The 16,398-nt window shown below is 36.6% G+C and overlaps 1 protein-coding gene across 1 annotated transcript in view; it reads left to right on the forward strand.

Moving 5' to 3' along the window:
• Agmo (alkylglycerol monooxygenase) overlaps positions 1 to 16,398 on the forward strand; it is a 343,612-nt gene that overhangs the window by 134,516 nt on the left and 192,698 nt on the right. Inside the window, 3 exon segments of the mRNA NM_001135899.1 lie at positions 12,190 to 12,256; positions 15,313 to 15,378; positions 15,467 to 15,546. Coding sequence (NP_001129371.1) covers positions 12,190 to 12,256; positions 15,313 to 15,378; positions 15,467 to 15,546 — 213 coding nt within the window.

Raw genomic sequence — 16,398 nt, forward strand, 5'->3', positions numbered from 1 at the left:
CTTCATCTGGTGCAGGAGGAAGTTTCTCTGATGATGGCTGAATAAGGTGCTGATCCCTGAGTATAGCCAAATGTCATTAGGACTCTCAGTTTATCACTACATTTGGATTTTTCTTTACATTTCATTTTATTTTTCTTTCTTCTTTCTTCCTTCCTTTCTTTCCTTTCTGTCCTTTCTTTTTCTTTTCTTTTTGACCAATATCATTGGATTTTGTACTATGTCCCTGGAATAAAGAAATGTTACAGATACACAATTTCATTTTCATTATGTAAACTATGTCACTTTTTTTGGGTTCCCTGGTACTAAAGATTGCCCAGTGATCATTTATTGAAGCAATTATCAACTTGAAACTTTTAAAATCTTTTTCACATCATACACGTTTTCACAGTGAAACAGGCATGATCACAACACGACATTATTGTGGGTCATGAAGACCATGTAGGTTACTTGTTGACAGACACAGAGTACAAAAGTGTTTATGTATGACATAATTCCTTTTATGGAGCTTATTAAGCATTTCTAGCAATCATCATAGCTATTCACACACATTTTGTGTCATAATTTAATGCCTCTGTATTTCACTAGAAATAATTTGAATGAATACACTTAAGAGGGAATTGGATAAAAGTAATTGATTACTGTACAAAGTACTCTTAGCAATGCTTTTGTATAGATAGTAATAATATATCCAAATAAACATACTGAGTCACATGTCCTATGTCAATCTATTTGGAAGTGTCAAAGTGGATGTACTCTCTAAGGACAGAGCAAACATGGCAGGTGCTTTGATCTTGTCCGTTACACTTCTCAGCTTCCTTCTGGCACGTATCTGTTACACTAATGTGACAATAAAATGCATGTCATGATCTAAGCATATGATATGTATACAGCAAAACAAATTCATATATTTCCCTTAAAATAATGTGAGTACTAAATGAGATGCAAACATGAAGTGTGAGTATACCTTATTAGTGAAATTTTATTTCAAGGTCATGTCTTGTAGCACATGTGGCAAAAATTTGTTCCAAAAATATGGCATTAAGACAATGAGAAAAGAGGAGTGTTTAGATTCACCCATTACTATGAATTAACACCATCTCTTTTAAAGCTAAGAATGTTAATATTTTTATTTGTATATGGTGACCACAAATATTCTTTGAGATCAGTTTCTGATTGTTATTATCTGGAAAACTTCACCATTAAGCAAAATATTGATGCAGTCAGGTCAGGTACCTAATGCTGTAGGTGTGATTCAAAGTCTTGTATCATTCTTTTGGTTTTGTCCTGAAGTCTATGCAGCTGATTTTATATCTTTGCAAACCTCAGCTTATGACAAACTACCTAATCATATGTCTATGACTTTAGTTTGATGATTAATCGTATATCATTTCCCACTTGAGATTTCTTCCTAAATAGATATTTAATGCTTCCCATTTGCCATTCTACATTAATTTATGTTTGTTGTTGACAACATAGCATTATTAATTTTTCTACTATTGCAAACTCTTTTTCCTTTTATCCATTTAAGACAGAGCCAAGGGTCACAACAGCTATGAACCTCATGATGACAAGCTACAATGGAAACTTCTTACATTTGTTTATATTTTTGTGTGGGTGAGTGAGGACAGCGTGACACAGTGCTTATGCAGGTCAGGAGAAAACTGATTCTGTCTTCCACCATATGGATGATATCGGGAAATATTGTCCAGATAACTCCTTTGAGCTCAGAGCAAAATGAAGACCATCCTTTTTGCAGAAGGGCTTCCCCTTTGATGACCTTGTCTGGGAAGGCTGTTCCCCGATCTTTCACTTAAGGAAGGTCACAGAGCCATTGGCAAACCTACAAGTTCAATGTCCTCTTTCCCAGTAAGAACCTGCCCAGCAAGTACCAGGGATTCGGACAAGCCTCTTTATACAAATGAAACATTCACAGTACTTTAAACGCCAGCCAATGCTTTTACATTCATCCTGAAAGTCCTTCCTCTACATGGTTCATATATCACCTTGGCTCACTCTGAATAAAATATATGCACGCCAGCTTTGTCACTGAAGATCTTCTAAGAGAGCTATATCATTAAAAAGATCTGCAACACTGAAGTCCTCAGAGAAGGCCTTCTCTCCCTTACACTCACTCCCAGTTGGACCCAGATCCTGCAGAGACCACCTATTGTAGATACCACTTCCTCCTTACAGCATGGTATATAGTGGTTCCTGGATACCTTGAGAGAGGAAACAGGATGCGGATCCCCAGCTGGTCCCCAACATGCACAACACAGATCCAAGGATTGAATTCAGCTCATCATGTTTGACACCTAGCCTCTTTATACAACAAGTGAATAAATTAAATTTTCAAAAGACAAAAGTTATATTCACCAATCTCTGTGAGTCACTACTTTTCCTTTAAATAATAATCTTTTAAAGCTAAGATTATTAGTATTGTAATTTATGTAAGATAACCATGGATTCCTTGAAATAAATATCTGATCAATACTTATCTGGCAGGCTTCCACATTAAGCAACATATTTATCTGGATAGGTCTCAGTGTAAAACGATAGGCATAAGAGGAACTCTTAAAAAGAGATGTTTCAGTTAAAACAGAAATGACATTAGTTATAATTGATTTTCTTGTGACATTGCCTATATAGAATATATGACTTTAAAATACAAGAAGCAATAAGAGTCCCAGGAGAAAGGATGGAGTTTGCAAGAGGGCTTGTTTTTAGAAAGAAAATTATGTAACTGGACAAGAAAGGGAAAAGAATTTAATATATATTAGACTTGGTAGGTTCTAGTCTACTGATTGCAAGTTTATTTTCTAATATTTGACTTTAAATGAGCATGCTATCTCTCTCTCTTTCTCTCTCTTTCTCTGACACACAACACACACACACACACACACACATACACACACAAACGCATATATAGACACATAGTCAACCATAAAAAGATGAGCAGAACATACACAGAAATACAAGAACATTTACTTTAAACAGGTTTGCATCTATAAATATTTTTAATAAACACATTAATAATGAATAACAGAAAGGAGATTTAACATTTGAGAAGAGAACTCAAATCAGAGACTCATGTGTGCTCTGTTCATTTGAGAATATGATTATGACAACATGGTCATGAAAAAAAAATACCGTGGGAGGTTAGAGGAGGTCACCAGATCCCCTGAAACTGGAGTTGTGGACGGTTGTGAGTAGTGGGTGTTTGGTAGAAACAGAGCCCTGGTCCTCTGAAAGAGCAGGAGGTACATTTAAAATTGCTATAGTTCCTTGAGTAGACTTCTCCCATAGACTAATACATTTATCAGTATTTATTTATTTATTTATTTATTTATTTATTTATTTACTTAATGTATGTGAGTACACTGTTGCTCTCTTTAGACACATCAGAAGAGATCCCATTACCGATGGTTGTTAGCCACCATATGGTTTCTGGGAATTGAACTCAGAACCTCTGGAAGAACAGTCAGTGCTCTTAACCACAGAGCCAATTCTACAGCACTGAATTTATAAGTTTTTAAATCACTTTCTTTTAGAATCTCATCATACTACCTATAAAAATGTGACTCATTTGGGTCATTGGATATACAAACTGACAAAACAATATAACATGTTGTTAGTTAAGAATGGACTTAATTGGTTAATGTGGTTAAGCTTATGAATGCACCTACTTTTTCTTTGGTATCAAGAAGCTTTTAAAAATAAGTCACTGGTTAAAAATATGAATTTAAGATCTAGAGCAAGTGAGTGGGAGGTACATGGGAGAAGTCGAGGGAGAAAAGGGAATGAAAAAAATATGTAATTATATTTCGATTTCAAAAATAAGTATTAAAAACTAAGTCATTGGGAATCCATCTCTCCTTAAAAAAACATGTTTAGCATTTCCTTGTATTTATTTTTAAGTAATTTAAAATGTAAATGAGAACAAATTAAAAACTGCTCACTTCAAGCACCATTGTCATCTTGTTCAAGACTTCCATAACCAGAAGTGACAAGAATCGGCCTCCCACATAATTTATTATAAGTCCAGTCTTTTAAAACTTGTTTACTATATAAACATAGACAATACCAGTCTTTGTTGAAACCAAGCCTTTAACTCTTTAACCCTAGGCTGTGGATCTATCAGAAATATACTCCCTATGAAGCACTTTGTGATCCCAACAGTCTTGATTCGTAACGATTGTTTTATTTCCAAACTATAAATATTGTTTTTTCTTTCCTTGGTGTGGAAAATTGGCCACTTCCACATTACATGCCTACTGAAGTAGGAAACTGCCGAATCAGGTAGGAAAACATCTGGCCATGAATAAATCAGCATTTGTCCAGTATTTCAAAGTGTGAAACTAGGCAGACAAGCACATATCCTAAGATCTCTGCTTTCTCTTGCTTCCCTGTAGAGAGATTGGAGCTAATATGGCTGCCGCCAACATCTGTCTAAATACTAGTGTTGTCTTGAATTAACACAGCGAAACTAGTGGAGGATAGAATTAAGTTTTTATTTGTACATTTCTTTACCATATGCTTAGCAATATGAAATAATCCACAAAGGCTCAAACCAATTAAGCTCATAACAAAGAAAGTGATGAGAATTAAAAAATCAACCGATGCAGACTGTTTCATGCCGATCCATGTAGTTCATGACTTTTATAATTTTTTAAAATTTTAAATAAGAAGAATTGCAGTGATACTGATAGTGAAATGCACATCTTTATAATAACCTGTAACATTTTATGTGATTACTCACTAGAAAAAAAACTACACTGTAATTTGCTTTGTTCTATTCTGTGTCCTCTCAAGAAATCTTAGAACAGGCTCCATTCATAGTAAGTAGACAATGGATGAATCTAATGTTGATGGTCAACAACAGAGCCATAGTAAACAGCGACTTTATCAAATCAGTCAGTGTAGCTGTTTGTTGTGTAAGTATTTTTACCACAAGGGTTTTTGCTCTTGGGGTCTGGATAAGAACTCAGTTTCCTGCATACTAGGTAATGCTTATGCCAACTATGAATCCAAACTGATTAGTAAATCAATCAGCCATGCAGTGGTAATAAAAGGAAACAGGAAGTAATTTATCAGTTCTAAGAGAAAATGGAAAAGCAATTGCTTTATTACTATTTTGCATAACCAAATTTTTAAGTTTCTATTGAGAATGACTGTCTTGTAAACAAATTTCTTTTGAAAATTCTGTGTAAACCTATTTTATTTTACTTCTAAAATCCTGTGCATTTCTTATCAATTTGTAAGACATAAATTGCCTGAATGTTGATAGGTCTTATTCTGTTAAATATGAAAATCACTTTAAAAACAAGGTTCTGATGAGGTTTTAATTCTTTAAATGTTTATAGTATACATAGAAAGTGCTTAAAGTAGTAAACATTTGGAATTTGAGAATATATTTAATGTCTAATAAATGATAATATATTTAATAGAGGAAACTTTGTACATTACATTGACACATTGTATTTACTATCTGCAAGTTAGAATAAATATGACTATTATTTATTATTTGTTATGTCAAAGGTGACAGAAATATCTATAACCATTCACATTACAAAAAGATATAGAAAGTAATAATATAAAAATGAAAAATACACATTAGAATAAATATTATTTATTCACATTTCACATGGAAAAATGTTTAGATTAATTGTTCTTGCATGAATTGCTGACTTAATTAATATTCAAAAAGGAAACAAGGAAGGAAGGAGATGAAGAAGATTGATACCAGCAGCAGATAGTGGTGTTAAATTGTCTACGACAAAAAACTCATTACAATATAGTTGTTAGATCATTGAATTTGAGTTTGGGCTCCATGGAGTCTTGCCACTGATTTGAGACATTTCTGAGAAATGTTTTCATTTACAACTGAACATAAAGCGTATCTTTCTTTGTTAAATGAAACATGGTAATAATGATCAATGACAGATGATCAATGCATAAGGGATTATGACTGTCATAGGATTTCTCTGAAATACTGGATTCATTGGAATGAGGAGACCCACAGTGATCTGGGACTCAGGCCCATCAATCATGCATGCCAGCAGTCTTGACCAGTTACAGACCATGCCACCAATCTAAGCCATATCCATATGAATGCCGCCCTGTGGCTCCAGCAATGGAGATGCTGTATCCTCAAGCTAGTCACTCCTCAGGATCGATCATATTGCTGGCAAATTCAGTTTTACTAGGGGGATTTTCAAAAACACACATGCTTCTTAGAACATATTTTCCATGTTAGATGCTTTCCTTCTTACACAAGAAGGAAGATGATTTGTGACCATCCTTTATTTAAAAGTGCCTTTAAAATTAGCCATAGGCTCATGCATTCTTTCTGAAAAGTGGTTATAAATATCCCCATGATTTTAAAGACCATATTTTACTATTTTAACAGCCATTTGCAGATATAAAAGCTGAGAGATAGAAATGTGTAGTAGTCCCAATATTTTTTCAAAATTAACAGCAAAGTACAAATATGTGTTTTGATTTTAGATTAAGAAAATGTCATTATTTCCTATCCTCTCACTGGACTGAAGTGAGAAAATGCAATTTTCTGATCAATTCTTGTGCACTAATTTGTAATAAACTAACTGAAATTTGATCATGCAGTCTCTTTACGTCTTATTAAACAAGGAATATAGAATCCAACTAATTTTCCTAAAGAATATTTGAAAATAGTTATTAATAATATGGGGGAAAATAAGCTAGAAGCCTAAGAAATAATTTAAAATATGGTAATCAATAAGAATTGTTTGTTAACATAATTCCTGTTCAAAGTGACTGTTCAGTTTGAATTGAAAAAAAATAGTCAGAAAATGGGAAACATGTGATCATTTAATGATAGATATTTGATAAGTAGATTTATTATATACATTTTATTTCACCAAAGTAAAATCATTCTTTCCAAATTAATTGTTAGACACAACAATGATTTATTTGTTTAAGTCATTGGTTGTGAATATAAGATAATTATGATATGAAGATTCTCAAGAAATTATTTCCAAATTTCCAGGTGACACAGGAATTCTCTTTTCTGTATTTGTGTTCTTTTCAATGAGATTGAAACTCATACAAACCCGTATTCTAAGAATTCAGGCGTTATTAAAGGTATCCATCTTCCCATGACCACCAGAACTTCATTATCCCATTCTCCTCCCCTTCATTGCTTTGTAATTTCTGTTGGTCTCCCATTCACCTTTGTTTTGGCTGTTACTTTTAATGCCAAGTCATTTGATCAATCATAATCCTTGATCTTACTTTCCTGCCTTTCAATCCCATTGTTCTGAACTGGTTTATTACCTCTCTGGCTTTAGAATGGCCAGGCTCGATTCTTCTAACACTGCTCCTTCCTCTTCTAAAGTAAAATGCCCATATCATTTGGTGTTCTTTCCTTGGCTGGATAGGGCCTGTAAGATAGGTATTTGCATCCACATAGCAGTATATGCAACCTCAGCTCTAACCATATCCTATATTAGCTTAATTTTATCATGTGAGTTGCCTAGTGTAATTAGATTGTTTATTTGCAAAATCCTCTACCACTTCCCACTGTTATAATAAATGAAACATTATAAGAAACTTATCTTTATGAAGGCATAACCGTGTGAGAGGGAATGGGGATACATATTGATTTTATAAATTCAATCTTGCTGAGTAGCCATGGTATTTGTGAAGTTTCATACATGCTGTAAGAATGAAGAAATGTAAGACAATCTTACAAAACGTACAATATTGTGTAGGGAGGAACCTAAGTAACTTGGTTTCAGAACAAAGAGAAGCAAGAATTAATGACTTCACAATATGTTTCCAAAGTTGAAGACATCAGTTGTTCGTGTAGAGAATATGGCATTGATGAAAGGCGGGAGTCCGCCAGGCCTATAGGAGAGGTAGATTAAAGTGAGCATGCCGGGACAACAGTGGAAATGCCTCCCAGGAAATCTTACTGGCTGAGACTAGATCAGGTCTGATAGAGGTCTTTGGATGGGAGTCGTGTCTTGGAGTCATTTTATTTCTGATGACGCATGCTATGAGTGTGGTTCAATCAGTGCGTACCTATCATGTACAGGGCTTTTGATTCGACTCTTAGAACTCAAAGAGAAGAGTAATCGAGTACTTAAAATATGTTTTTAATAAGAGGAAATTCCATACAGGGATTATGACAGCATCACCTGGTTCTCGTTCACTTGATTTTATATGAAAAACTTTCCACCATTCCCAATAGAAACTGTGGAAGGAGAAACAAGGAGCCTTTGACTAGTTCAACAATTGACCCACAGCACGTCTGATGGACAAAGTCTCCTGCAATTTATCACAAAACTCACTGTCACAAAAATCTTAATTTTTATTATCTACACATTCATAATTTCTTATCGTGCAAAGGAAAATATCCTAAATGATGGTCTTGGTAGAAGAGTTAATGATTTCAAGAAGGAGCAAAAAATGTTCAAGATTTTTGTTTTGCATTCTTGAAAAGAATTTGACATGCAAGTTTAAATGACGTGGAAACTAACAGAACAATATAAGTAGGATCAGTATAGGAAGAAACCTGTGGGCATCTTTGCTTAGATAAGAAATTTTATTTATTAATCTTTGAAAGTTTGTATTTACCTTTCAGAATATGATGAAATAATGTTTCCTCTCCAGAAAATAATCATAAATTTTGTTATAAAACTTCAAAGTACTTCCGACCTTCTGAAGCTTTTCCATGGCCTTCCCGGGCACTCATGTTGCTCAGATTATAAAGCCCAAAAGCAAAATATTATGGGACTGGCTACATTGCTTCAGTGACCTAATAAGAACCAGTGGCACAAAAACCATGAGGCCGTGTAGATGTAGAAACCTTCTCAAATAAGCAAAATTGTCTTGACTCCTGCGGGGTCAAGAACTTGGCTGTCCATTGCCGCAGAGCTACACAAATTTGATTTATTTTATTTGATGGAAAATCATTTTATATGTATTTAAAAGAGATAAGATAGAAAAATAGAAACACCTTTCAGGTGAAGTTAGAAAGAATTAAAGGTTTATCATAAGCTTGTAATATTTAGAGTAATGATTGAGCCCCCATAACTTCACATTTTAGTTTTTTTTTTAATGATGGGATATTGAATTATACTCTATTTGAGCCCTGTTGTTGTTAAATACTGTATTTTCAAGGAACGCATTTAAATCTAATAAATTAAGACAACGTTTTTGAACAATTATAATGGGTCCGATTATTCCCAGAGTAACTAACATGTTTTCAGGAAGTGAGCCCTAGCTAGATGTGGTTGAATTGCTAAATGGCTGAATTTGCAAAAGTGGGCGATAATTAAACCGTTACGCTCAGCTCTTATTAAATATTAATGACTTCTCCATGACTCTGAATCAGAGGGTTTTCTACATGAGAGCTTCTGACCGGGTTGTCTGAATGATGAATCATCTGCCCTGTGGTGGTCTCCCTCAGCTCCACAGTACTCATAGGCTCAGAACCAGGAAATTTAACTGTGGTTGACGTCTTTGGGCTTGGCTTTTACCAAGAACTTAAAAGGGAGATTTCGATATCGGTATCAGTGTGTTTTAGCCTAAAAGATCGAAACCTTTCCCTAAGGTAAAAATCTTGGCATAATAATAATAATAATAATAATAATAATAATAATAATAATAATAATAATAATAATAATAAAATCACACCGCTCGGCCGAGACTCCAGACATCTGAAGGCACTCGCCCCTGGTGTGGCTTCGGATCCGGCTGCACGCATTGCCAGAACCCAAGCTCAGAAAAGCATCTGGGCAGCAGAAACTGCTCTGTGTGGCCCCTCCACCCTCCCTCCTCCCTTCTTGTTGTTTGTTTTCTTAACAAATGTTAGGCACCAAAGAGACAAACTGGGGTAAATGGCTTCCTTGTTTCCCATCTGGTTCTCTGGCAGAGACAAAAGCCGGACCGAAAGCATCCGTTTTTGTAAGGTTCTGAACCCGGAGTAGCCCACTCTCCCATCCCTCCAGCATCAGCTCCCTCCCATCTGTATGCACAGTTTTCCACCAGTAGAGAAGGATGTAGTGATAGGTCGTAGGTAATAAAACACATCACTCATTCTCGATCCCAGTGATTAACACTGTGTTTGTGAGACATTAGCGTAAGTTTTACTCCACAGGACTCTATTTTAACGAATACAAGACGTAGAGTCAAACTACTTGAAAGTGCTGAAATGAAACAGTCTGGGATATACATTACTTGAGCTCTGATAGGGGAAAAGGAGTTGTGTTTTGAGGTTAAAATACATTTCTTCTGGACATAACTGAAAATGGATGGATATGACCTCCCCGGCCCCAGGCCAGATGTATAAAAATAAAGAGACAGAAAGGCAGATGAACAGGTAGGACAGATGGAAGAAAGGAACATGGGAAGGCAGGAATTATAAAATGAAAGAGTGATAGAGAAAATGAGAAAGGAAGAAGAGGAGAAAGAGCAGAAGAAGAAGAAGAGGGGCAGGACTCAAGCATTTGTGTTCAGTTCTCAGTCATGCACGACGTGTAAAAACCAAGAGGGCACCATTGTAACCCCCTGCCTATACCCAGTGACTGACAGCACTGTCATAACTGCATTCATACCCACTGACTGGCAGCACTGCTGTGAAACCAAGTGAAACAAGTTTTGTTGTCTAATATCCTCGCGGAGGGGAGGGACATAGAGAGAAGAAAGGAAAAAGGAAAGGAATGGGAGAATGGAGAAAAATCTAAATTAGCACAGGGTATATAACACTTCACATTCTTTTGCATTCAGACATCTGTTCTTTTCAGGCAGAATAAGAAAATGGCAGCTATGGTATCAGCTAGGATAACCTTCCACGCCTATAAAGAGTGAACAGTAGGGAGATAATGTGAGTGACTGTTACAGAGGTACAGGTTGCTATTAGCCAGCGAGGTTATAGCTTCGATTTCAGGAGGATGTGTGAAACTACAAGGTGAGAACAATATCTATACAACAACACCCAAAGCAAGCGTGTTAATTTAATATTGAAGATTAATAAAAATAAAGCAAAACACTCACATCTCCCCGAAGGAAGCATTTCCATCAAGAAGTACATTTCTGGGTCTGGAAAGGTGGTTTAGTCATTAAGAACATGTAATGTATCGCAGAGACCTGCATTAGCTCCTCCTGCCCAGGTCTGATGGATCAAAACTGCTGTCAGTACAGCTCTACCAGATCCAAAGCCCTCTTTAGACTGCCTCGAATATGACACTTAGATGCACAAATCATATTAGTATTAGCAGAACCAGTGCACATAATTAAAAAATAAAATAAATGAACAAATAGAAGTCTACTCCTGAGCTTGAACCTCTGCTAATGCTTTTAATCAGCACTGTTACATATTAATAAATTGTAAATTTGCTTTTGTACATTTTAGCCTATCTTTGTCAAGAATTCAGAAAAGTGGGAACTGCATATTTGTGCTGTCTGCTTTGATTAAACACGGAGGTGTTGATTCCTTTCTGTCATCCTATTTTCTACGTTCTATTCTTATTGTCAGAGAACTTTCAAACAAGTTCTGGATCTCACCAGTTATGCTCTCACAAAATTGTGTTTCCCTGTTCGTGGCTAATGCCATTGTCTCTCTAAATAACATGTGTTTTCCTTCTACAACTGCCATCACCTGCATGAGTACCTATGATTGACTGTTTCAAATAGATAGCCACATAATATGTCCATATTACATGTGCTGCTGTGCCTGTCATACGCAGTTCAAGCTCTTAAGTCCGACATCCCTCTCTTTCCCTGTATCACTGATATTTTGACAGTTCATCAATGTCACCATTGATAGTGACAGCTTTCCCCTTCACCATGAAGCGTGAAAGGTACCGTCACATGGAGAAGTCTAGAAGTTCCGTTATTTTATAGCGCTGTCACTCCTTTTGCTTTAGAGACGAGGACACCACATTAGTAAGAGCTTAAGTGATTTTCCTAGGATGACACAGGCACCCCTGGGTATTCAGATACTGAACTGAGTCAGACAAGCCTGCTACTGCCATACCCTGCGTAGGAACACAGTTGTGTGGTCACTGCCTTTTTGTGATGTCACAGAGGGATTTTGAAGCTTTCTGTATCACATATCCAATGTGAGCTCCAGGGATTTGTGTAATGCAGCAGATACATACTCATTGATAACTATGTGTGTGCCATTATATCTTTTGCTATGAGCAGGTCATCAGAACCCTTGGCCCTTTGGAACTGGTCCTTAATACTCCGAGCCATCACAGAGTTCACCATGGTAAGGCAGCTCTGTTGCTTCATCTTCATAGCCTATTTTTTTTTTAAATCAGTGTTATACTTGTGTTGCTTTAGTAATAAAAACACAACTCACGCTATGACTGGACACTGTGTAAATAAGCATTGCTTCTCCTTTTCTATTCAGGGAACCCTCAGCTTGAAAGCAAGAACCAGGGGACATGGCCCTCTCAACCTCTTCCCATCTAATCTAATTGTGCTTGCAAAGTGCGTCAAAGAGCAGGAGAGGAGCTTGAAGGAGATTCATGTGGCTTCCTCCAACACAGTGCTAAGCCTCTGCCTTGTCCACAGTGAAATTGTTAATTTTGAAAACTACTGCGATTTTAAAGTAATTTTATTATTTAAACATGTGCATTACAGGAAACAAACCACGAGAAGCCAATTATCTTATTAGGAAAAAATACGAGGTTATTTTAAAATTTTAAGAATATATATATTTAGATTTGAAGAGAACCAAGTAACCAACGCTTCCCTCTCCTGCCTCAAGTCAGTAAGGATCTCAGCACAAGTTACACTGGCTGGATAAAAAAGATCCCCTGAGACTAGGCATAGAGACACCAAGTTTAGTGAAAATCAAAATGCATTTAATTTGGGCAACACAAGAACCATTAAGATTGAGCCTTATTTATGATGGGAAAATAAAAGTAAACTTGAATTTGCATGAGCTCTAGCATACATGAAAACATAACAGACTTTTCAAATAATGAGACCCAGATAGCAGCAAGATCATCTAAGCCACTTCCATATACAGTGCATGAATAAATCTTAGGGACATAGTGCTGAGGGCACTGGACAGAGCAGTGAATGCAGTCCTTCTCTGTTCCCCTAAGTCCGCCTTCACAGGCAGTATTAGAACACTACAGCATGCTCTTCCCCAGGGGAACTTGCCCCTTTCTCCCAGGCAGAGAACAGAGCAGCATCAAAGAGGATGGGTCAAGCTCTTTCCACCTCAGTGATGTCCCCTCTCCTGGGAGCAGTAAGCAAAGGAGTGTAAGATTCTTAGGGATTCTTCTATATAAACAGGAAAATCTGGGGAGTGGAATCCACACTGACAAAACAAACAGCTGGGAGTTTCCTCTTTACCTCACTTTCCCACTTCCCCAGACTTTAGTCAGACATGCTTAGGACCACAGTGTCTCCTACTATACTTCAGATCAACACTTTGTGGTGAAAACTGTAGGGTGCTTAACAGAGTCCCTGATCTATGTCCACTTGTCTGTACCCTCTCTGATTGTGACTACAATCATATCTTCAGATATTGCCACTAATTCCTTTAGGGGAAAAGCACTCTCTCACCTAGTGAAGAACCATGTTTAAGATGGTGGGTAAACTTTCTAGTTTGTTAGCAGGGATTTTGCTTTATTTATGAGTCAACTGAAGGCTTGCATGCACAGAAAGTGTGTCCATGAATACAGATACAGGGTTTAGTAGATTAAAACTCTTTTCATTCAGCTTTAGTAATGTTTATATTATTACGGACATTTACGTTTTAAAACACACACAATTTAAGAGAAGTTTCCAGTAACATTAAGTTTAAATTGTAATTTAATTATGTTGGAGCTGGAAAATTAATATTGCTAAAAGTTGTCATTCCAACTGGAATTTAATTTTTAAATATACCTTTGTTATTAAATATTAAAATATTATTAAAATAGTCAAAATCACCCTAATTTCCTTTATGTTATAATTTTGTGTATATGAGCATTTTTGCCTGCATGTATACCTGTATACCACGTGCATACAGTCCCCTCTGAGGCCAGAAGAGCACGTCAGATGCCCTTGAATGGGACTTGCAGATTGTCTTGAGACACCACAAGTTCTGTGGATTGTACGGTGCCCAGGACTGTACAAGCAGCCGCTGCTCACAGCAGCAGTAGAACCATTGCTATGGCCCCCAAATTCATTTATTATCAAATCTCTTCCTTTTTTACTTCCTCTGAACTATGCGATAATTATTTCTCAGTAGTTTTTATGAAATCTAGTTATATGAATATAAAGATATTTAGCTAAAATATTGGGAAAATGCACATAAGTTTAAAAATGATCTCTTTGATGAAATTAATTACAAAATAATTAAAATGAGACTATACCTCACAAATAAAATCTGTCATTCTCAGTGGTACAATTCATTTAAATTTTCGTGATCATAATTACAATATTTACCTTCCTTTTGCCCCTCTAAGCCTTCACACATATTCCTTGCCATTCTATTTCAAATCCAGTGCCTCTTTTCTCACTTATTGTTATTACTTACATATTTGATTGGTATACATTGCACACACACTCTTAAATTTGACTTGAATCACCAGATGCTTTGATCTTCCCTGGGAAAGTCTGCCCTTTTCTTTTTCTTTTAAATTTTATTTTTCTTGGATATTTTATGTATTTACATTTCAAATGTTATCCTCTTCCCTCCTCCCTTCAATGCCTCCTCCAACCCTCCCCTGCGTCTATGAAGATGCTCCCACTCCCACCCACCCACTCCCACCTCAACACCCTGGCATTACCCTACACTGGGGAAATGAGCCTTCACAGGACCAAGGGCTTTTCCTCCTATTGATGTTGGACAATGCCATCCTCTGCTACATATGTGACTGGAGTTATGGGTCCCTCCATTTGTACTCATTGGTTGGTGGTTTAGTCCCTGGGAGCTATGGTAGGGTCCTATTGGTTGATGTTGTTGTTCTTCTAGGGTTGCAAACCCCTTCAGCTCCTTCAGTCCTTTCTCTAACTCCCCCAATGGTTGGCTGCAAGCATCCGCTTCTGTATTTGTCATGCTCTGGCAGAGCCTCTCAGGAGACAGCTATATCAGGCTCCTGTCAGCAAGCACTTCTTGGCATCAGCAATAGTGAATGGGTTTGGTGATTGCATATGGGATGGACCCATAACTTTCCTCAGTTACTTACAGTGAGGAGAAGATATTTTTGAAACCATTTTATTGCTTAAATTTTTCTTATATGTTCTAAATCAAGAAAAATAGACATTTTGGAAGCTCAGTTTTATCTCTTTGAAAATTACTTTTAATATTTTGTCTCACAGGTAGAAATCGTTACTGCATAGATAAAAACTATGCTGGCACTCTTATTATTTGGGATAGAATTTTCGGTAAGTAAAATGTACAAATATAATAGTTAATTAGCTGCTCTGGAAATGATTGAAAGCCAGGAGTCATATTGTAATGTTTATCTTCCAGGGACATTTGAAGCAGAGAATGAAAAGGTTATATATGGTCTAACTCATCCCATTGGAACATTTGAGCCATTCAAAGTGCAGGTAATCCATTCAGCCTTGATCTTTCGGGATGCATACAGTTTCACCAATTTTATCTTTAAGCCGAAAAATCGTCATTGTAGGTGGAAGCACTTCACATTGTTGTGAAATGTTTTATACACAAATGAGTTTGAAAATATCTTGGTGATCATGTGACAACTTGAGTCAGATGGGTAAAACTCATTAAAACTTACCATAAGAGTTTTCTAGGGGTTGGGGATTTAGCTCAGTGGTACTAATACTTCGTGTCTAATACTAGTGTCTAATACTTCAAATGCAGAGAAAGTGCTTCTCTAGCAAACATGTTCTTTCTCAGAATAGACCTGAAATATATTCATGTATTCAGGAGCAGTGGTAAGATATAATTAAGGCTGGTCCCACAGTACGAAAAATATTTGCTTCAGTCCTTCAAACTCTGGTTAAAAATTCAACGTGAGGCCTTTGCCCTTCTCATCTTAGAACTGGGTGTCAAGAAGCATTATACATCAGTTAGGTCCACGTATTACTTCTCCTGCTAAGGCTTCATGAAGCAGACAATTTTCTGTTACACATGTGGTATTGCTTGTTTGCTGGCCTTAGTGGTTGGCACTAGAGAAACGAAGAATGTCTGCTAAGTTCCTACGCGTCAGCATCAGACTGCAGCAAAGACTCCAGAGGTTAAGAAGTCACAGATGAGGAAAAGGTAACAATGCTCTACAAGCTGTCTGGTCCTCCAATGACAGCTCTGTGCACTGGCTTGGGTGTGACACCCTGGAAGTAACAAGGTATCAACATCTGTTTGGCCTCATGTTCCAAACCTACTTCAGTTTGCACAGAGCATTGAGACCAAAGGAAGATCGCCCACCTATCAAACCT

Source organism: Rattus norvegicus, chromosome 6 (assembly GCF_021556685.1).
Source record: "Rattus norvegicus strain SHRSP/BbbUtx chromosome 6, alternate assembly SHRSP_T2T, whole genome shotgun sequence".
NCBI classification, from domain to species: Eukaryota; Metazoa; Chordata; class Mammalia; order Rodentia; family Muridae; genus Rattus; species Rattus norvegicus.